Below are 23,599 nucleotides of genomic sequence, written 5' to 3'. Positions count from 1 at the left end.
TATTGGCACAGATGTACCTAATGTTGTGTCCGGTGAGTGTGTGCATTATTGACATTATATACACATCGCATTTTCTTGATTTCCATGCTGCGCAAATTGTTTTAGATGCTGAACATCATTCTTAGTTGTATTAATATAAATTGTATTTACATCTTCGTGGGATAGCCACGTCGTACTTAGCCAAAGTCCAGAAACCGAGGCTCGTCATCAGTGCGCAGTGACAAACGTGGTGTGTACTGTGGACACCAAAAGTGGTGGTGAGGAAAGAGGAGCAAGATAGGCACCATAGTCTTTTTTTTATATGCATGTTTGTTGGGTTTGCCTGTGGTTTTCTGCGCTAGTCCGAGTCCTCGCTGCTGCAGTAGGAGCTGTCGCAGCACTCGGCCGTGTAGAGAAAGGTGTGGACGTTGGGGTTCAACTTGGGCACCCAGTGGCGAGGAACCAGGAACGTGGCCAGGTTAAACAAGTCCACAAAGACCTTGTAGCGGTCACTGCAGGGGGGGGAGTCGTAAAATGTACAGTCACTAAAATAACTAGTCCTGTCCTGTTCTGTATGAAATGTGCTGGCACGGAGCGAGGAGTGGTGTCAACCTGGTACACACGGGTGTTGACTAGGGCTCACTACTAGCACAAATACATGTTAGTAGTGAGACAAAACTGTGCACTTGTTGATAACTGTATGCTACTAGTGTTAAATGTCATATTCAAAAATCATACTGGTTATCATCTAGCCTTTCACGAGTCATACTATTACACAGATGTCAACTAGTGCATAGTCTTGCCTCACTAGTAACATGTTATAGTGTGCCTTTGTCACTCTACTAGTGTGTGGAAATACAGTACTGAAATGCAGTAGTAGGAAAAAACATCACTACTAAGGCATTGTGGTTCTACTAGTGTGCCCTCATCTACTGGCACGCTGAATTGGCATAGTAGTGAGGACAAATAGTGTAACTAAAACGCGCACGCACGCACGCACGCACACACACACAATACCTGACAGTGGATCTCAGGTAGTGGTATCCGGACGAGCCCCCCGTGCCCGCCTTGATGCCGATCATCCGGTGCACCATGCATACGTGATTGTCTACAACAACGGCAGCAGAAACGGAAAAGGAGCGAGACATCAATAATGGATAGGAAAGCGCTCGGGCGACGTCCCGAAGGCTCCCGGCTAACTTTTAGCCGAGCAAACTTCGCCGTCCTTCTCCGGTGGCGGTGTGTACTCACATCTCCATTTTGTCATGAGCGTGTCGATGTCCATGAGCAAGGTGAGCAGCTGGAATGGAACCTGGAACCTGGGCTCCTCCCTGGTTGAACACACGCAACATGCGGCGGTGGCGTTATTGGCGGAGTTATCACCACCGCTACTACCTTAGCACAAATACTGACACTGCCGGTACTACTTCCTTGTAGTGACGCGGCTACTACTGCTACCATCGCTACCGCAACTGCTAATACCTACCATCTGCCAATGCTATTACCTCTGTTACTCCTACTACTACCTTTACTATGACTGCTACTGCTATTACTACTACCTCTATTATTACTACTACTATATTTGTAGTGTTAATACAACTACTACTTCCACTGCCACCATGACTACTACTGCTACCTCTGTTACTCCTAGCAATAGTTCTACTACGACCACCATCGCAGCTACTACCACTATCTCTACTATTACTTCTGCTACTATTATTACCACTACTACTATTTGCTAGTAGTAGTAGTATTACTATTACATCTACTTTTACAACTACAGCTACTACGTCTACCTCTACTACCACTACTACTATTATCATACATAGTACTATTTATCACCACCACTACTACTACTAATTACTAGACGACTACTACCACTGCAAGGCACAGTATGTAACTACCTCTATTACTAATGCTAGTACTTCTAGTACCTCAAATATTACAACTACACCACCTCTACTGCTTCTAATTCTTCGACTATTACCACTACTATCCACAAGTACAACTATTACCTCCACTTCTTCTAATCCTACTAGTACCTCTACTATTACAACTACTACCTCCACTGCTTCTAATACGTCTACTACTGCTAGTAGTACCTCTACTATTATGGCTAGTACCCCTATTACAATTAATACTCCTAGTTTTCCTACTATTAACTACTAGTACCACCTTTAAAACTACTACTACTACAAAAGCGGCCATCACGATCTCTACCCCTCTTACTACTGCCTAATACCATACTACTACCACCACGGCTATTACTACGACCACTACTACCTACCACTCTACTAGCAGTCAAAAGAAGTCAGTGTGCAGGTGGCGCTACCTGTAGAAGTAGATCATGAGAGCGCCTTGCAGCGCTTTGTATGACAGCCGCCTCTCACCTTGTTGGGGAAAACGGAACATGGGTGAGCCCCAGCTTGTCACGCCATTTGTTGAAATGCTCGAGATGTAAAGACATTCCGGAAGGGTTCTGACCTTTGCTGAGCAGATGCTCGTGCCGCTTGTCGTCAAACAAGGACGTGAAGACCTCCTTCTGCTTCAGCAACTCGGCCATCATCTCCTCTTTGTCCTCACAGTCCGACATTTGCTAAGGAGCGCAAGCGTCGCAGCGTGACTTCAAAACCACTCGAATGTCCGCTCCAAAGTTGCTCGTTTGCGTTCTTATTCTTATCTGACCTCAATGTTCTGCTCCTCCGTGTTGAGGCCAGTCAAGATGTTGATCTCCAGACTTTCCCAGAAGTTGAAGCCTTCTGTTTCCAGGCCAGGAGTTCTCTCCAGCCACTCCTTCAACCACAGTGTTAAAATACTCTTACTTGGTTACAAGTACATCTCATTTGAAAGTTCTACTACCGCCGTTAATGTTACTACAACAAATACTGCTCCTGCCACCACCATCAATACTGTTGCCTATGACCTATTACCTACGACTACCACCTCCACTAATAGTGCTATGACGGATACTACTAGTCCTAATACAACCACCACCACTGCTACTTCTACTTTTGCTGATACTACTGCTGTTACCACCACCCCAAAGAATACTGCTAGTTATAATACGACCAGTGCCGCTACTATAGCAAGCGGTTTGAGCGTTTATTCCATATATATATTCGTAATGTTCTTTACCTCGACCAATTTCAAGAGCGTGGGCTCCTGTTCGGTGGCGAGCAGCAACTCGCGGTCCTGACCCTTGAAGATGTCGCGGTAGTGCTGCCTATTGTAGGGCACCCTCATGTTGTCGGGAACCCCGATTTTGTTCTCCAAGAGCCGGAACTGAAGGCTTTGGAAGCCAGAAGCCGGAGACAGATATTCCCTTCACGCAGAATCAGCAACACCAAGTAAGCACACTGTACGCACAACCGAGAGGAAGGGGAAAAAACATCTCAATTGTCGAACCTGAAAGCAAAGAAGTCCAAGGCTGTCATGGTCTCCAGGATGGCGAACTGCTCCACCAGCAGCCTTAAGATGATCACGATCCTGTGGATGCGAGTGTTGACTTTGAGCATGTAGCGTTCATCTCGCACCTGCATGCAGAAGACATTTTCATTCTGAGTGGGGTTGTTTTTTTATATATATACTTCAGATTGAGAGCTAAATGTCTTCAAACAGCAAGTGACACTTGGGAACATTTTCCAACAAACTGCGAATGAACTAATTTGAGAAAGCAATCCACGGATCAATCGACAACTAACAAAGTGAATTGTTGCCGCTTAGATTGGATTTCAAGCGGTCGACTTTCACACAACAGCAAGAAGCTGACCGATTATAATCACCTAATGTGATGAAATAACGACAGACAGTTTCAAAACAACAAAAAAAAGTGACTCACGTGTCGACTAATGAAGATCTCGCGGACTGAATCCAACTCGAACAGAATCTGTTTGAACCACAGCTCATAAGCTGCGATGAAACACACGACACACTTTTAAGACACTTTTCTATGGTTTATACATTGCTAATTGTAGTAAAGTGCTTGCTTGTGTGGACCGACATTATTCAAATATACGCGCAATTGCATAACAGTTACTTCCGATCAAGCAATTTGATTGGACAAGAGTCGTTCCATGAGAGACGATATACAGTACAACAGTGGTTATCTAACTGCTTTGGGGTGGTAAAAACTTTGTTTTCGTGAAATAATAAATCTATACAAACAGTTGCGCACACTTGACCAACATGCTAACGCGCCTAACGAGCGCACTTGTTGCGTCAATTGGCTTCAGTTTGCGTTTCCTGAATATTCTGCGTAACATTTGTGACGTGACTAAACTAATCGTCGGGTAAAAGTTTCACTTCTTTTTTCAACGGTTAGCATGTCGCGCTAACGGCTAGCCGCGGAGCTAACGCCGCTGTTTGCCGAGCTATTTGTCGGCAGAGCCTAAAAATTGAATAAATAAGCAAAATAATAATAATAATAATAATAATAATTTGTTGTCACTTATCACTGTTAACTAATAAATGGCAATTGTAGAAGTGTGATCATCTTCGGAACTTGGAACAAATCAACAACATCACTCCGTTTCGTGGCAGGAAATGAATTCATCAAAAAGTGAAATCATTTCAATGGCAAGTCATTGTAAAATATAATGTAGACAAATTATATTTAACCTTTAAAGCCAATTGATAAATTTCATGGCCTTTGAAATAATGAATTTTTCTTTTCTTTTGTGCCATTTTTTAAATGACATTTTTATGTTTGATGACACTTTGCTGTTTTTTTAATTGATTCAAAATCAAATTTGTATTAATTTAGTGCCATTTTTACCAATTGAATTGACTTTTACTTCATGGCATTTCTATTGAATATATTTTGTATTTGTTTATCTAATTTGCAGTTACTGAGTTATTTTTATTTAAGAGCATTTTTGTTTATTCAATTTTCTATACAATTTATTGATTGTTTTATTTCATCTAATTGTCATTTAGTAAATGACATTTTATTTATTTAGCATAATTATTGATTTAATTGTGTTTGTATTGTTTGTTTATTATTCAAATGTTTTTTAGTTAAAGTTTTTGATTCATTCGATAACATTTGACATGTATTTACAGTAATGTTTTTTTAATTTCCTTATTTGATGGCACGGTCATTTTCGTATTATTTTATGACAAAGTAAGCGCTGGGTTCACCTTGATGCGTGACGATGAAGAGGTGCTCGTCGTGAATCTTGTTGCCCTTCAGCTCGCTCTGCAGCACCTGGGCCGTCAAGATTTTATCCAGCTTGCGGGAGGGAACGCACAAACAAAACGCTTCGAAAATGTCCAAAGCGAGAAAGATAGCGAGGTGACGGCGGGTACTTTTGTACCTTGAGGTAGTCGCCGTAGATGATACCTCTTTTACTGGCCTTGTTGACGCCTGCCTGAGACGCATCTTGCTCTTCTTTCTGCTCCAGAGGCTGGTTTTGAAACAACCTGGGAACAAACCGAACCGATCAAATGATCAAATAGTACACGCAAAATCTACTATAATAATATACAGTAACATAAATAAACATACAAATGCCTCCTGTCAAAATAGGGACATCCACTCATGACTTGTACGTATCACGTCGCAGCAACAACGAACTCTTGGAACAACAAAATGAACAACAAAATGTACTCCAATCGTCTTTTACGCGCATGTTTTTAAAGCTCGTCGTCGTCCAATCAGAGGCGAGGACACCCGTTGTCATCCGGCACGCCTCCGCTCTGTTTACCTTGAACCCCCCATGAATTTGTGGACTTTGTTTGACCGGTATAAATGGTGCGGTCACAGGACGCCATCATAACAATAATCACCAGGAAAAAAAACTGAAAAGTGCGCGCTCACAAACTGAAAAGTGCGCGCTCACTCAAATGGAAAGTGTGGCCATTAAAGCCTTTGACTCGCCACCTCGTGTCCTAACGTGACGACGCACCTTTTTTTCACAACAACAATGACTATTTTCGTAAAACACGCCAATTGTGCCCAAAATGACAAAACTTTGTACTCTCGTCAATGTTGTGTCGCCGGGTCACTGGGGGCCACAAAAAGTCTTTTCGGGTCAGTGGACTCGCCGGCAAATATTTGCTGTGCGGTTAATATTTTGTTGCGCGTGGTCAACAACGTCGTCGTGTGTCTGGTTGTAGCCTCGAAATTGTTGTCGTCACGTGTATCGGTGTTTGTCGAGACACCGCAGCTGCAGCGTTTTGATTTGAAACTCTTTTATTTTGGGGTACAAACTGTCAAGTGCTCGAGGATGGTGGCCATCAGGGGACAAGATGCATTTATTAAAGAAATAGTAGCAATAGTTTTGTTTGGTTTTGTTTTTGGATTACGTTTCTTTACTATGAATGGTAATGCTGTTTCAAGTATTTTTGCATTCACCCATAGAAATTGTTACAAGTGCGAAGTGGACCAAAGTTTTTTTTCCCTAAAAAAATTTTTGTAACATTATGAATTCTTTAGAAGAAAAAAAATATAAGGACATTTTCAGATTTTATTTAAAAAAAAATTTTTTTTTCCCCTTTTAGAAATATATATATATATATATATTTTTTAATGAAAAAAAAAAAAAACTATTTATAATTATATAATATGAATAACAATATTTTTCTCTTAGGAAAAACAAAAGAATTCTCGTAAGCCTATAACTTTTTTTCTTATAAAACAAATGTATTCTTAAAAGAGTACAACTTTTATTACGTTCAAAAATCTGGCACTTGCTACTGTAGGATTTACCCACTTTTATCCTTTGTTTAGGTCCTAAAACCGGTAGAACCTTGAAATTATTACAAGCAACGTTTTTGTTCAGACTAAGGATGTTAACTTCTTCTTTTTTTTCATTTGTATGACGCTTCAAACATCCTCCTCACTGTCAAAGGCGCCACGGTTGATCCGCTGGCATCATTAGATGGCCGTCCATCTAAGCTGGCTCATTAGCGCGCTCGGTTTTCCCACCGAGGCCTCTCGTGCGGAGTCCCGGCCGCGTCGTCCTCGGAAACATCACAGGCGGCGTAACGAGAAGCTATTTCTGAACGGGGGCGAGAACGCGTGAGCTTTGCTCGGCCTCCCGTGAGGCCGACGACACGGCCAGATAGGCGGCACGTGTCCCACCCGCGAGGTCTCAGTTACAAGAGAGGAAGAAGATAGGGCCCTCCCTTTACTGCATTGTCCCGCTGGCACGCACTTTGACCTCCTGTGCAACAAAAAACACACCAACGTGGTGACACGTTAAAGCAGAAAAGGATTATAAAAAGGGATGCTTTTTCTGTAAAAAGTGTGATTTTTTTTTTTTTTTTTTTTTTTTTTTGTAATTATTTTTTTCTCTCTGAAAGATATGACATTCTTACAAATAGTTTTGTTTCTGTACAAATAAATCAGTTTTTTTTTCTTTTTAAAGAAAATGTATTCTCAAAGGATTCCAATTTATTTCTGCAAAAATTAAAAATGTATCTTGAAAAAAGACTTTATTCTCTTAATATAATGATTTCTTATTAAAAAAAGAATTATAACAAAAAGAAATAATGTAAGAATATAACTTTCGTAAGATTATAATAGGTTTTTTTTCTCGAGAAAGTAAGTTTTAAAAATACAATATTGTCTTCAAAAAAAGCTTTCTTTTTCACTTAAAAAAACATCAATGACTCCTCAGAAGAAAGAGAGAGAAAAAAAACTGCCCAGAAATAAAAAATAATCTTCAAAAAAGACTTTAATCTCTTAAAATATTTTTTCCCGCTGAAACATGATCTGTTCTTCAAAGAATAAAAATTAATCTACCCGCCCCCAAAAAATATTTTGAGATTACAACTGATTTTATCGCAAAAAAAAAAGATTTTTTTAATGTAATGTGTACCATTGTTTTTAAAAGTTACATTTTCTACAAAAATACTTTTTTTTCTTTAAAAGCAAAAGCATTCTTATAAGTTTTCAACTTTATTTCAGCAGAGAAAATACACATTTATCTTGAAAAATAAACATTTTTCTTCTATTAAGGTGATTTTTTTAAATTTGAAAATATTTTTTTTGAATTAAAATGGGTCAAGTGATTTTTGTTAAATTATAGAATTCCCAAATTTATTTTCATAAAATGTAATTTTTCTAATATATATATATATATATATATATATATATATATATATATGCCATGCCGGCAAGATTTTATTTTTTTAATATAATTTGTTTTCTTAAAAATTCATCACTTTCAGGAAAAAAGTCTTTTTGTTTAAAACAAATCTTTGAAAAATACACATTTATCCTCCAAAAATAAAAATTGATTTTGAAAACGAAACCATTTTTTCCTACAATGATTTTCTGTTCCTCTGAAGGGAAAAAAAAAAAAAAAAAAAAAGCCATTTTCTTCTAAAAAAAACCCTTATTTTTCATTTAAAAACGCACCGTGACCTCCTTCGCAAAAATCACATGCCGAACGTTTTGTCACGTTGGAGCAATGAATCTTAGCTCTGTGCTCTTTTTATGTTTTGTTCACTTCAGAAACATCCAAAGAAGAACTCAGCTAGGATCTGCAATTCAACTGAAAAATGTATATATCATTATGTAAATTACGTGGAAGAACATATTTTGAAAAGGTTTGTCTTTGGTGAAGTTCTATATTCTACTTTAAACAAATAGAGAATAGAATATCCTCACAGAATCGATCATCTCCATATCTGTATTTTGAATTAGCGATTCTTGTCTTTCACGTTTTCATCATCATCATCATCAATTCTTGTCTTTCACGTTTTCATCATCATCATCATCTCCCGCTCGATTGCACGTTCGTGTAATGTACGTTAGCCGTAGCGGGGCGTGACGCGACGCGGAGGCAGGCTCTGTGATGTTGCGCGGTCTTTGAAGTTGCGTCCGTTTCAACCAAGGCCCGGCGGTCCTGGCGGTCCGACGCCCCCGCTACGCCGCTGTGGTCTCAGCGTGAGGCTGCAGCTGGAACTCCGGCTTAGTCATTCCCTTTGATGCCTCCTTCATTTAACCTGAGGAGGCCGGGAAGGGAGCCGGGGGGGGGGGGGGGGGGGGCGTTCTCTGACTACTCTCCAATCAACGCGTCGCAATATTCTAATTGACTTGAGTTTACTGGTCGAGTCAAAGTGCCGGAAAGTGAAAGAACCTCTGATGTGGAACACAATTGATTCCTGGTTGACTTTCAAGTTGTTTGACTTTGAAAACACAAAGCCACAGGAAATAATACATCTTTTCCAGGCTCAACAATCACCATCAAATCTTATCTGAACATGTACATATGTACATTATGTTTATGTATGTACATTGATGTGGATGTATACAGGTTAGTTTGTTTAAGCAGGTACATTTGTACTTGTACGTATGTGTATGTACAGTTTGTAAATTCATGTCTATGTAAGTTTATGCATGTGTACTTAGCGTATCTACAGTATGTGAATTCAATTATATTTAAGTTTGTGTCTGTTTGTTTATGTATACTGTATTTTTTTTTATGTACTCCATGTACAAACCCCAATTGCAATGAAAATGGGACATTGTATAAATGTAAATAAAAACAGAATATAAGGATTTCCGAATCGTTTTCAACCTTTATTCAATTGAATACACTTCAAAGAAAAGATAATTCATGTTCACACTGATGAACGTTATTGCTTTTTCTGTTGCAAATATTCTCTCATTTTGACTTTGATGCCTGCAACACGTTCCAAAAAAGCTGGGACATGAGCAACGAAAGACTGGGAAAGTTGAGGAATGCTAAAAAAACAACACCTGCTTGGAACGTTCCACAGGTCAACAGGTTAATTGGAAACAGGTGAGTGTCAATATTGGGTATAAAAGCAGCATCCCCGAAAGGCGCAGTTGTTGAGAAGTTAGAATGAGGTGAGGCTCACCACGTTGTGAACAACTGTTAGCAAATAGATTTCATCATCGACAGTCCATAAATCAAAAGATTCTGACAATACGGAGAAATTTGTTCACGTAAGCGGCAAGGCCACAAACCCTCGAACCCTTCGAACGCTCAGGCGGCACTGCATTCAAAACCGGAATCATTGTGTAAAGGATATTACCACGTGGACTCAGGAGCACTTCGGAAAACCATTGTCAGTTGACAGAGATAGCGTTCAGATCTACAAATGCGAGTTAAAACGCTACCATGCAAAGGGAAAGCCATATATCAACAACACCGAGGAACGCCGCCAGCCAGCTTGTCTTGGCATGAGGTCATCTGAGATGGACTGATGCAAAGTGGAAAAGTGTGCTGTTGTCTGACGAATCCACATTTCAAATGTTGGGGCGGAAATAACGGGTGTCGTATCCTCCGAGCCAAAAAGGAAAAGGACCATCTGAAATGTTATCAGCGCAAAGTTCAAAAGCCAGCAGCTGTGATGGTATGCGGGTGTTTTAGTGCCCATGGCATGGCTAACTTGCACATCTGTGAAGGCACCATTAATGCTGAAAGGTACATACAAGTTTTGGAGCAACATATGCTGCCATCCAAGCATTGTCTTTTTCAGGGACATCCCTTCTTATTTCAGCAAGAAATAATCTACACCAAGCTACATTCTGCATGTTACAACAACGTGGCTTCGTTGTAAAAGAGTGCGAGTACTTGATTGGCCTGCCAGTAGTCCAGACCTGTCTCCCATTGAAAATGTGTGGCGCATGATGAAGTTGAAGTTGGACATCAAGCAAGAATGGGAAAGAATTCCAATGAGAAAACTTCAATAATTACTCTCCTCAGTCCCCAAATGCTTATTGAGTGTTTTTAAAAGGAAAGGTGATGTAACACGCATGTAACATGCCACTGCCCCAACTTTTTGAGAACGTGTTGCAGGCATCAAATTTAAAATGAGTGAATATCCCCCCCAGTTTGAACATATATATATATATATATATATATATATATATATATATTAGTGTTTGTACAGATGTTGATGTGTAAAATATATTTTTATGTACAAGTGTATATTTACACTTATATTTATTTTATTTATTTGTAACAAGCACTTATTTTAAGCCCCATTTTAACATCTGTCATACTCGTATAAGAATTTAACCACTGGAAATGTAGCTAAAACTAGCAAAAGTACTCACCCTTTGAAGATACCTGCAGGTTCTGGTGCGACTGAATGTGGATTTGTTAGCATGTTGCTAAAATGCATTTGTGCATTCTTTTGATATTTAGGTACGGCATACAAGCATTTTTTTAAAAGTTTTTATTTGAGTGTTGTTATTTATTAACAACAACACTCAAATAGAAAACTAATACTGTATTTGAAATACATATAAATAAAATATTGTACAAATCATATCAAAAATAATACTACATGCAAAATATATTTCAGAATGTGTTTTATAATAAAAAAATCAACCAGAAAACCATAGTAAAGAACAATTTGTTTTACTATTACTAATTAAAGAATATTTATGGTGTAAAAAAAGCACAAGGGAAGTTCATCCCATAGTAGTTAATTTGAGTGCTGTCGTGACGCTTTGAACCTTTAGGGGGCACCAGAGAGGCATGTAACGTATCGACTGTGGAGCGTATGCAGGTGCATTTCACGCACACACACGTTGGAGCTAGAGTCAGACGTCTCGCGGCGGGATGGAGCTTGAAGGTGCCTGAAGGGAGGCTGACGAGAGTGTTTGTTGTCCGCGCATCTTTATTCACCTTCATATACAATATAATATACATATACAAGAGGAATAGAAAAGCACGTGAGGGTAAAGCGGCAGCAAGTGAGCGAGGTCAAAGCAAAACGGGAAACAGAAGAGCATTGTGCTCCCGTTTGGGTTTTGAAATGTTCTTTGAAGCGTGATACGAAAAAAAAGGAGGGAGGTGGTCAGTGTTATTCATATGGAGTCAAGAAGAGTTGACTTGGATGGTGAGGTGCATGAGAAAAACAAAACACTCACATACATGAAAGCCCTGTTTGTTTGTTTCATTGATAATTATTTTGTTGTTGTTACCTTCCAGTTTCTTCTGATTTTAAAACAGAAAAATAGGACCTTTTTTCTTCAATAATTTAAGGGAAGCAAAAAAAATATTTTCTTTAAAAATCACCCAAGAAAATATTTACATTCTAAAAATGACTTAATCCCTCAGAAAGGTTTATTTTTTCTGTACCTTTTTTTCTTGAAAAATGACGACTTTCATTTTCCTTACCGCTTGTCCTCACTCGGAGAAATTTGTTTCTCCCCAAAAAACGGACTTTTTCTCGATAAATTATTGTTTTTGGGGGTCGGGGGTTTAAATGAATAGAAATGTTCACTAAATGAAAACCCAACATTTTTTTGGGGTGATGGTCTTTTGTTGTTGTTTTTTTTTTTCTCTTCTTGAGAACGTAATTTTTCATCTTAAAACAAAATAGGTCAGTTTTGTTCAGAAAAAAACAAAACTTTTTCCCTCCAAAAATGACTAAGATAAAAAGAAATCTGGAAAAATATAGACTTTTTCCTCCAAAAATAGTATTTATTTGTAAAAGTTGAACAATACTGCCTTTTAAAAAAAAAAAATTTTAATACTTGTGAATCCAAAATAGCACAAGAAATCTTGGAAATGTCATCAAAACAGAAAGGTTGAGCAGGAGCTTTTCTTGGGTGTGCCACATTGGCAGTTTGTTCGTGAGCTGCCTTCATGAAATATTTCTTCTGAAACAATTAAATATTTAGTCAACAGACAGGCGGGTCAAACGGCCCCACCCTGTAAACATGAAATTGAACGGCACTAATACACTCAATGCATGTTATAAAGACACCTCACTACATACGTACATGACATTACACTTAATGTCACATAAAATGGAAAAAAAAAAAAAAGTTGAATTGCTTGTGTACACATAGTTGGGTTTCTGGAATGACTGAAGTGATCTGATATTATTTTTTTTGACGTGTGATTGGGCAGCTTGAAGTGCTGCCTCCCTGGGTGAAAATACAATTCATGCGTTTACTGACTGAACAAGCCAGGAGTAGGCATTGACATTGACAGGTCAGTCACGTCCAATAAGAAATAGAAACAAAACAAAATAAACTTAAAACTTTTATTTGACAACTCCAACTTTATTCCCATAAGATTAGGACCTTTTTTGTTTCTCTTAAAAAAAAAGTCCCAAAAATGCCTTTGTAACAATACAACTTTTGCCTCCCTAAAAATGACATCTTTGCAAAAGTTATTTTTTTTCTCAAAAATTGAAGGTTTTTCCTCTTCAAAGAAATATCAAAAATCTATTTCCATCCAATCAAAAATATGTTCCTTAAAAATTATGACACCTTGAAAAAAAACAAAATCCCCAGCAAGTAAAATAATAATAAAAAAGGCTGCAATTACACAATATGACAAGGGGGGAAAAAAAGAAGCTTCTAAAAATAAAGTCCTGAAAATGACAAATTTGTTTTCCCTAAAAATTAGAATTTTCTTCCCCCCAAAAAAACAACCACGACTGTTCTTCTTGAAAATAACATTTTCTTCTTTAATATGTTTGTTAAAAATAAAAAAAGTCTTTTGTTCTCATAAATTACATCTTTTTTTTGTTTGTTTTCTTATTCTTGCAAGTGTTTTTTTTCTGAAACGCCGAAACTACTGTGCATTGGCCCCCGCAGTAGAGGAGGTTGGGATTGAGCACTGCTTAATTTCCATGAAACTGTACATGACACCTGGGAACTGTTTTGAATTGTGAAAAAAAAACGTGAACACCATATATGAAGATAAACATGCAAAGACATCATCCAAAACCAATCTGTCGTTTATTAGTTATGTATAAACACGAACATAAATTACTGGTAGATTCATCATTTACAAAAGCAGGAGCCCCTGGGGTGCCCAAGGAGTCCATTCGAGTCCTTTCTCCCATTTTCACCCCGCCCACAATGAACATTTTCTATTGAAACATGAAAACAGTTTGTTTTTTCTCAAAGCATTAAACACGTTAAAGTTTACAATTGCTAGCTCTCATGTACATGTTTATTTATTTTTTTGGGAGGTGAATAAAGAAACAAACAAACATTTGCTTTGCTCATTGATATGACATATGACGTGCCCCACGCCCCGTGGGCACGAGTGCACTCAATGTAAACATTTCCTGGTCGTACAATAACTGCAGTGAAGCTGAACGTTGTGAAAAACAAACAACCAACAAGGAAAAAAAACAACGTAAAAACATCATTAAAGCCACAGTGCGCAATGAACGGGCGGGCCCTCGCACCCCCTTTTTCAAACTTGGATGCTATGCTCCACTCACATTAGATGACACAGGCAAAAAAAAAAAAAAACGTTACAATTTAGCATCGTCCATCTGTCAAGGGCAGAATACCTCGTACAAGACCTGGAATTTGCCCAAAATGGACGACTTCCTGTTTGGTTTCGGGCATGGATTCTTGAAACCTTTCTTGGGTCTGGTTATGATTGAAATGTCCACCCAATTTTGTGTTAATCGGTAAAAGTAGGGTTAGGGGCAGATTTGTTTTCTAACTTTCCAGGAGGCGCTGCTGACTGAGTTCAGTGTTGGGGACCCTTTAGATACATATTTCTTCACGTGGAGTTTTAGGCATATCTGGACCCCCCCAAAAGGCCATTCATTTATTTATTAATTCATTCTAATAATAACGAAACAGCGATTCCACGAGGGCCTACGCAGCGCCCCCTGGTGCTCGGGCCCGAAAAATAAGCTCCTCCCTTCACTATTGTTCCACTTGAGAGTCCAGAAGGCTTTTTGTGCTACAGAGGAAGTGACCTGTACTCGCCCGTGTTAAGGCTCGGTGACTTTGAAAGTCCCCCCCCCCCCCCCCCCCCAACCCCCCCTCCCCCGGCTCACAATGCACAGCATTGTGTTTGTTTTTTGTTTTTTAAGATTATTTGATTGTTTACAAAAACAGCCATCAGGAACATACACAACTCACAAAAAGTTCGGGATATTGGGATTCGTCTCGGGCCGAAAATCAAACAATACCAGGATACAGATAATCTTTTTTTCTGTATCAGTGCAATGCATCATGGGATATATCTGTTTTTCTCGTGACCAACATTGTATGAACTATTCAAGATGCATTGTGGGATACATAGGGACACTATATATATATATACTCGGTAGGCATTGGAACAGCACTACAAAATGGCGAACTCAAGGGCATCGTATACTTAGCTGATGGGGAGTGTTTCCGAACACAGTCAGCGTGCAATTTCAATAAATTTCAACATGTTTAAAGAATGTGGGAGGGGTAAAGCTATAAAATAGTTTTTTATGTATGGTGTCTCTTATCAAATATTTTTTTTTATGTATATATATGGTATCTATATCAGTGCAACAGTGGTACCTTGACTTTGGAGTGCCCCAACTTACATGACCTGACTACCAAAAGCCCAATTCTGCCAATAATTGAAGCTCATCATAATTGCTATTTAAAAAACAAATAAACAAACAAACAAAAATAACGCGACTAAGCGGGGGATTGGGGAAAATAATACTCCTCAAATAACGTGGAATAGATAAATACATACCGTGACGAGGTGAAGAAGCAGCCGTCATATCAAGCTGATATTTTAGCCAAAAGCCGAATACCCGAAACTGTTTGTGAGCGGCGTACAACACGAGCAGTCACGTCTTACGTTCTGTTACCTCTTCCCGATCTCATTCTGCCTCAGAAAGTGGATGTTGTCGGCGCTGTCCGCCAGCTCGGGGTACTGCTCGGCCGAGAGGGCGTAGTAGCCGTCGTAGCCGAGCACCTTGCCGCCGTTCAGCAGCTGCCGCTTCTCGCCCTCCGTCCACGGCCGACCGCCCTCCTCGCCGTCGCGCAGCCGTCTCTGCTCCCGCGCCCAGGCGCCCGCCAAGGCGCGCTGTCGGGCCAGCTCGGCCACGCGGGCCTTCTCCTCGTCCACGGTGGCGCCGTAGCGCACGTGCAGCGCCAGCGCGCCGGCGCGCACCTCGACGTCGGCGAAGCGGCGCGTGCGTCCGTCCACCACGGCGGTGGACTGCGACACGCTGACGTTGACGCCGTTGTCCAGCGTCTTGCGGCCGCTGGTCAGATGCAGGGCGGCCAGGTCGGCGTCGGGCAGGCCCGGCTTGACGAAGTGGTGCGTGTCCTGGCCCTCCACGGTGAAGTGAAGCTCCTCCAGGTAGAAGGCGTTGTTGAGGATGCCCGCCACCTTGATGCAGTCCTCGCTTGCCATGTTGAGGGTGTGCGCGTGCACGCTGCCCTTGTAGATGGCCAACATGACGCCGCGGCCCACGGGCGACGTCGCCGCCGAGAACCACAGCCAAGGCTTCTCCCCGCGACGGCCTCGCCGCAGGTGCACCTCGGGCAGGCGCTCAAAGGACAAGAGCGACTGAGCCTGGCGGGTGACTTCACGCTGCACCCCCGAGATGGACTGCAAGGACACAGCAGCCCAAGAATAACATGGATTTGAACACTCCCCCTCACAATTTTTCAAACCTTTAAATACGCACGCAGAGAATAGATTTTTTTCTCTATAAAATATGAGGAAAAACTATTTAAAAAAAAAAAATTCAATATTTTTATCAAAGGGTTAACAATAACACTGTTTAAAAAAAACAGATAAAACAAATAGAAATCAGACTTTTACGAGTATGAATTTTACTGTAATTATTAAAAAAAAAAAATGTTTTTAATGTTTTTTTAATTCCCCCCCCCTCATAAAAAGAACATTTCCCTTCAAAAATGACATTTTCTCCCAAAAAACGAGACTCCTTCTTGAAACCGATCAACGTGAACTAGTAGACATTCCAACAGCTTCTTCCCTCTTGCGATCAACTTCTTAAACAGCTAACCTCTAATTCCATTACAACAAGCTGGCAATTTTTTTGACTTGAGTTCGTTGTCACATTTCTGTGGGGCCAATTACGTATGACTCGTGCACTCACTGCAGTTGTCTCGCCATGCTGCACTATTTGCATATACTGGCCACTCATGCCAGAGTAGCATCTGCTCCATTTGCACACCGATTGAGGAGTATCTGCAACATTTGCACAACCGACATTGTCCCAGATGATCGCACGACTCGTCACTTTAAACCGCATACACTCCTTGAAGTCTCGGCGCCCTTTGCACAATGGTCATTGCACCGGACTATCGCAATATTAGTCATTCGAACTGCTCTAAGTGCTCGAGGACTCTGCATCTTTTTGCACAATTGTTTTTTGTCAATGTCTTTATGTCTCCAAAGTGTTCCGTAAATTGACTGTCTGTTGTACTAGAGCGGCTCCAACGACCGGAGACAAATTCCTTGTGTGTTTTGGACATACTTGGCAAATAAAGATGACTCTGATTCTGATTTTTTTAACTTTTTTGTAACAATACGACTGAGTATATTTCATGAAAAAATAAACTCACTGTCTGACTATTCTTGTAGTATTATATTTTTTTTTGTTGAGAAAGGTTTCTTTCAAAAAACGAGATTACAAGGTAACCTTTTTTGAAATTTAACTTTTTTAATTATCTTTTCGCCCCCCCCCCCCCCCCCATTTTTCTAAAAAAAGTAAAACTATCTTAGAACAACTTAACTAAAAAAAAACGAAAAAAAAACTCTCTTTCCTTTTTTTCAAAGTGACAGTATTAAAAATGACTATGTTGCGCAAAAAAACTGTTCCGACGTAAAAGGGATACAGATCCTCCATTCTGCACGACCGAGCAGCCGAGCAGGACGAGCTTCAAAATAAATAAATAAATGAACAAACAAATAAACAAATGAATAAAAAGACAAATTCTAATGGTATGACTTTTCCGAGAAGTATTTTTTTCCGAACAAAAATAGATATCTATTTTAAAAAATACTTCATTAAAAGCCAAATTAAAAAATACTACTTTTTGAAAAAATTCCATAATACTCCAACTTAGAAAAATAATTTTCGCAAAAACATGACATTCTCTCAAAAAAATTTAACTTTTGTGTAAAAAAAAAAAAAAGGATTTATCATAAAATACAACTTTATTCTTGTAAAATTACATTTTCTTCTTTTTTTCCTTTTTTTTTTTTTCTTCAGGAAAAAAAAAAAGTATTTTTCCTAAAAGCAATACAATTTTAGTCACAAAGTTGTGAGAAAAAGATTGACTTCTCCAAAAAGATTTTGAGCGAAAAAAAAAATAAATCTTAACTTTTTGAAAATAATATGGCTTCTCTTCTGTAACGAACATCTGAGGTGAATCTCAATGTCAAGGTCAATCAAGTCAGGAGAGTGCAGTGAAACGTTAACACTTCAACATGGACCAAGAACGGAAGAAGCAGCGTGTTGGCGCTGGAGGCTTTTTTCTTTTTCTTTTTCTTTTTTATTATTATTCTGCAGCCCAATGCACCCAACTCCCCTGATGAGGCTTCTCCTTCCATTACAAAAAAGCAAAAAGAAAGAAGTTTCAACTCAACAGCGAGAGCAAAACACACTGCATGTCACAGCTGCAGACAGCTGTGAGAAAATATATTCAGCTGTAGGAAGTACACTGTTTGCTTTATTATGCAAATAAGACCCAATTAAAAGTAATATTCTCTTAGAAATGCATAATAGCAGCTTCATAACGCTCAAGGAAAAGTAAGTAAGTAAAATAAAGTTTTATTGCTGAGTAGAGTATTGGTGCGACACTGGATAGAAAAATGTATATTTACTACGAGAATGAAATGGCAATCTGAAGAGAAAAAAAAGTTGTTTGGATTACATAATTTTTTTTTTTTTTTACAAAACAAAAGCCACTCTAGTATAAAATTATTCATTTTCAAAGAGAGGGTAGGATATTAGAGCGGGCAAGATATCAGAGGAGCGTTATTCACAGGATCAACAACCCAACGTTTCAAAAATAACGTCTCACGTGGAATTTTCTCGTTAAAATATTAGCGGTACTTTTTTTTTTCTTGAATGAATATGACTATTCTAGTAGCATCTTTTTACTTTGAACATGACTTTTTTAAAAACATGCTTTGGTCAAAGAAATCCTACTTTTTGTCCTTCCAAAAATGTACGTTTTTATAAAAACAAGTTCTAAGCATAACTGACTCTTTATTTCTGTAAAATAACGTCTTTTTCTCCCCCAAAATAAAGATTTTTTTTCTGTACAAAAAATATATTTTTGTTTCTTGGGAAAATGTAATTTTGTTTTGCTTGAAAAAAAACCAATACATTTTCTAGGAACAATAGGACTATATTCTTAAAATTAATGCTTGTTTTTTCTGTAAAAAGATGTTATTGAAGAAGATTCTTGTAAGATTATAATTTTTTAGTCAAAACAATAAATATAGTATGTTTATTTTTGGCTGTAAAAACAATTTCTCCTTTATTCTCCTTAACAGTCACTCAGCGTATGGTACGAGTACTACTAGTGGTACGCGAAAGAATCTCTGAATAAAATGAAATATAGTCAAACATATTGTAATTAAGCTTGTAGATATGCATACAGCAGGTTTAAACTTTTTAAAAAAAATCCAATACAGTACATTTTTTTGAGTACATTTCAGTTGTATTTAAAAATACCTTAAGGTAATTTTTAGCGCTATTTGTAAACACTTATTCAAGGACAATTTGTATGTAACTTGTATATACAATGCATTTTAATTGAATCATAAATGAAGTACAGTTTCTTATTTTCCTATATTGAATTACATTATTAATCTTCAAACTGTGCATAATGTTACAGTGGCTTACAATCGTACATGTATACCTTTTAGGAATAAAACTACCACGTTACGGTATCTTAATGTGGTGGTACTTGTATGAGTATTCTTGGGAGGTGGTACTCGGTTGTAAAACGTCGGAGAACCGCTGCTCTATAAGATTTGTTTTTCTTCTTGAAAAGACAATTAGGAGGGGCAGTGGGCTTGGCCCCCCCCACAAATCGTTCCGAGTGTGAACTGGACCCACCGGCAAATCGTCCCACAGCTGACTCTTCCTCAGCTCGTACGACGGCATGCTCAGGTCGAACTTGGGCATGGGAAAGCCGGGAATGGTGTTGTGGAGGTGAAAGCCAAAAGTCACCAGCCAGCTGTTCACGTCTGTGTGACAAAGACAGAGAAAAATAATAAAACAACTACGAACACCGAAGAATGTTTATCGATGAGAAGTACTAGTTGGCCTTTGAAACATCTCAAAAGAAGACTGAGACAGGCAGTCATTTTCATGTTATTTCCTGATATTTTCTAGACAAGAAAATAGCACCGCAGTCAGAATAACCATTAGCTGCCACCGTGATGATCTGGTAATGGCTGCTTTGACTGTATCAACCTCTCACCTGCCACATATTCCCTCACTTCTTGGACTTTGCTGATGGGGTTGTTATTCTGGAACATGTAAAGGTTAAAAGGCGCCGGCTCCTTGCCGACGTCCCTCAGGGTGGAAACGTCCGGCACTGTCCACCTGCCGGACATAATGTCATAGTCCCTCTCGCCAAAGTGTAGCAGCTTGGTTAGCGGGTCGTACAGACCACCGTGGAAGCCCAGCACGAGCTGGAACTCCGGATTGGAGTCGAAGTAGACCTCGCCATAGGCCGTGTAGTGCAGCTGCTTGACTAGGAGGCCGTTGCTCGTGAAGACGGCCAGAGGCGTTCCCGTGTTGTCGCAGGCAATGTGGAACTCCTCGCCGCTACTGATCTCCATGGCGAATAGGTGGCCCTGCAGGTCATAGTACAGCGAAGTGATCTCCGAGCTGGAGTGGTTGTAGATGTGCGTAATCCGGGCCGGGTAGTTTAAATCGGCGTAGAAGTACTGCAAGTGCTGGCCCAGGCTGGTCTTGGCGGATACCCTTCGACTGAGCCCGTCGTAGCGGTACTGGATGGTCCACCCGCTGCTTTTGCTGTACACCCGAACCAGGAGGCCCTTGGAGTTGTACTCGAAGATCTCAGCCCCTCTCTGGCGGAGGAAGCCGTCTTCATCCAAGCGGTACTGGATGTCTCCGAGACGGGTGATTCGGTCCCTGAGGTCATAGCGTAGCGGAAGGAGTCTCGCGCTGTTCCCGGCATTGAGCAGGTGCAGGTTGCCATTGAGGTCGTACGTGTAGCGCCAGGTCACCTTCTCGTTCAGGTAGACGGTCTGCAGCTGGCCATCCACGTCGTACTCATAGCCGTACTTGGTGGTGTTGGCGAACGGTCCGATCTTGATCTCGCGCCGGGTGACGCGGCCCACGTCGTCGTACTGGAAAGTGATCCAGTACATGAGCGAGCGGAAGATCTCATACTGGATCTCCTTGATGCGACCGTGCGCGTCAAAGTGCTTGGTGTACGTCATCACCGCCGTGGAGATGATCTGGTTGATGTCGTAGTAGATGACGCCAAACTTGCCGAACTGCTCCACCTTGCCGGAGATGTCGTCGAACTGGTAAAGATCGATGGGCAGAGGCGTCTCGTTGATGACGCCCTGCACACTGGTGACACGCAGGCTGCTGTCGTAGGTGTAGTCGAAGCGGGCGTTCACCATGCCGTCCTCGCTGAAGCGGAAGATCTGCCGATCTACCAGAGGCCCCACTTGCCGGTAACGGATGGAGCAGATGAAGCCGTCGCTCTGCAGGTTGACCGTCTTCAGGACGCCCGCGGTCTCGTCATAGGTGAAGCTGACCCGCGTGCTGTCGTACAGGATCTCCGACAGCTTGTTCTGACGCCGGTAGCGGTAGAGCACTTGGCGGCCGGTGCCGAAGTGGGACACCCTGAGCAGGAGGCCGTCCTCGCTGTAGTCCACGGCCACAGATGCGTTGCTCTCCGGAGGGTGGTAGAGATTACGGTAGTAGCCCACCGAGCGCACCGTCTGCAGGGTGTAGCGGGCAACGCTCGGCATGGTGACGCCCAGGAGGCGGTCCAGCGAGTCGAAGTCGAAGATGTACTGGCGCTGACTGTGGAGCAGCAGGACCATGGACTGGAGAACGAAGAAGAGAGAGTAAGTGAATCTGTGTCATTCGTTCTTTGTATTTTCCCCTGGCATTACACTGCATTCCAAATTATTACGCGAATGATATTTTTCTCAGATTTGCTCCCTCCCAATAATAACAGCATTGTTTTGAAAAATAAACAAACAAACTGCACTGTTCCAAACTATTAGGGACAGCAGTTTCAAGACATTTTATAGGTTTTAAAGGGCTGATGGCATTTCAATTAATTTAAATAAGGAAAGTTGATTTAGAATCTTGAGTTACAAGCTTAGTGACGAAACAAACGAAACTCAAAAGTCAAGTTACTACTGCATTTCAATTTTGGGCTCAGATTAAAAAACAAAATGGAAAAAAAAAACAGGCCACAGGAATCCATGTGTTGTTCATACTTTCATTTTGCAGTTGGTTGTAGAAATTGAAAAGAAAAATAGTGAATGATTGTTTTGTTATTTGTGTGACTAAAGGAAGACTAATTTTCACCAAAGTTTTGATAGAATTATTGTTTGATTCATAGATGGAATGTAAAAATTTGGTGGTTACGCTGCACTTTTTGCCAAAGTTCAGCGAGTGCGACAAGACGACTTTTCTTTCATCTGATGTATGGCAAAAATGATGAATTTCTATCTATTTCGACAATGCTATTAAATTTCATGTTGCTAAGTGAAAGTGACTCCAAATGTCCCCTCAAAATCTTGTGGTAATTAGAGTTTCGTGGTAATTTTTTGGGTGAGTTGTCAAAATTGGCCGCCATGTTCCACCTACACACAATTGGGCCTTGTCCTTGTCTAGTAAATGTGGTTCAAATTTGGTAGCAATCGTACAAAGGAAAATGTCCAAAAAGACCCTACAATGGCGGCTTCAAACCAAAATGGCAGACCTCCTGTATGTTTTTGGGACAGTTTTTGTGGGGTTATGCCAAATTCTTTATCACTGAGTGAAACTAGCTTAGGGAGATCAATTTGTTTATTTGCTAGCAATTGGACACAGTCTTGGGGGGCGTGTTCCTCTTGAAGGAACCCTGGAAGGGGCTTTATGATTGATTTTGATTGCCAGTTGAAAACGGAGCGAACGAATGACACAGATTCAAGAGAATTACAAGACTTTGAATGCTTGATGTATGAGCAGGCCAGGTGCAGGAGGGCCGGCCGGTCGAGCGGTACTCTCCAGCCTGAGGAATGAAAGAACACTTGATTGTGCCAACTATCGCTCATGTGGGGGAACAGTTGGCCACATGCCCGTCTGTTCATCTACAAAGTTGAATCGAAAAGGCCGATCGGTACGAGAGTGGATTGCGAGGAGAAACACCAATGTGAACCATGCACACAATTGTGTTGATGCGGAGAATACAAGACACAGGAAGTCTGCCATTTTGGCCTGATGTGGCCATTTCAGCCTCATTTTGGACATTTCCAGGGAATGAACACATCTAAGAGATTTTTATCTGATTTCTACCACATTAAAAAAAAAAAAAAAAAGCAGCCCCCATAGCCAGTTTCACATAGCGAAATGAAATTTGGCAGGCATGCCTATCATTAGTAGACCCACAAAAAAGGTTTAAGATGCGATGCCCAAACTCGGACAGGAAGTCTGCCATTGTGGTCTGAAGTGGACATTTCCAGTGGTCTTTGAAAAATGAACTTGTCCTCGAGATTTCTTCCGATTGCTAGCAAAGAAAAAAAGAGAAAGAAAATACAGCCCCCGAAGCCAGTTTTAATTAAGCAACATGGAATTTGGTTGGCGTGTCTGTCATGAGTAGACGGACAAAATAGTCTCAAAAAGCCATGGCCAAAATCAAACAGGAAGTCTGCCTTTTTGGTTTGATGTGGCCATT

At 40.4% G+C, this 23,599-nt stretch overlaps 2 protein-coding genes across 6 annotated transcripts in view; both read right to left on the bottom strand.

Annotated features, from left to right (window-relative positions):
* Positions 1 to 284: 284 nt before the first annotated feature.
* Positions 285 to 5,520, bottom strand: tdo2a (tryptophan 2,3-dioxygenase a). The gene is made up of 12 exons (XM_061686090.1): positions 5,486 to 5,520; positions 5,295 to 5,400; positions 5,119 to 5,209; positions 3,818 to 3,888; positions 3,385 to 3,512; positions 3,115 to 3,301; positions 2,665 to 2,772; positions 2,464 to 2,575; positions 2,312 to 2,369; positions 1,231 to 1,310; positions 997 to 1,087; positions 285 to 491 (listed from the first exon to the last, which is right to left on the bottom strand). The coding sequence occupies exons 1-12, from the start codon at positions 5,518 to 5,520 to the stop codon at positions 338 to 340; spliced, it is 1,221 nt and encodes a 406-aa protein (XP_061542074.1). The 3' UTR covers positions 285 to 337.
* Positions 5,521 to 14,724: 9,204 nt separating this feature from the next.
* Positions 14,725 to 23,599, bottom strand: part of si:dkey-237h12.3 (teneurin-3) — a 120,552-nt gene continuing 111,677 nt past the window's right edge. For all 5 annotated transcript variants that reach the window (XM_061685400.1, XM_061685402.1, XM_061685401.1 and 2 more), the window contains 3 exons: positions 20,144 to 21,755; positions 19,777 to 19,907; positions 14,725 to 16,283 (listed from right to left, as the gene is read on the bottom strand). In XM_061685400.1, the coding sequence (XP_061541384.1) occupies positions 15,531 to 16,283; positions 19,777 to 19,907; positions 20,144 to 21,755 (2,496 nt within the window). In that variant the 3' untranslated portion in view covers positions 14,725 to 15,530. The remainder of the gene's footprint in view (positions 16,284 to 19,776; positions 19,908 to 20,143; positions 21,756 to 23,599) is intronic.

Source organism: Phycodurus eques, chromosome 9 (assembly GCF_024500275.1).
Source record: "Phycodurus eques isolate BA_2022a chromosome 9, UOR_Pequ_1.1, whole genome shotgun sequence".
Classification (NCBI taxonomy): Eukaryota; Metazoa; Chordata; class Actinopteri; order Syngnathiformes; family Syngnathidae; genus Phycodurus; species Phycodurus eques.
The sequence above is the reverse complement of the archived record's forward strand: the minus strand, read 5'-3'. Positions and strand labels throughout refer to the sequence as shown.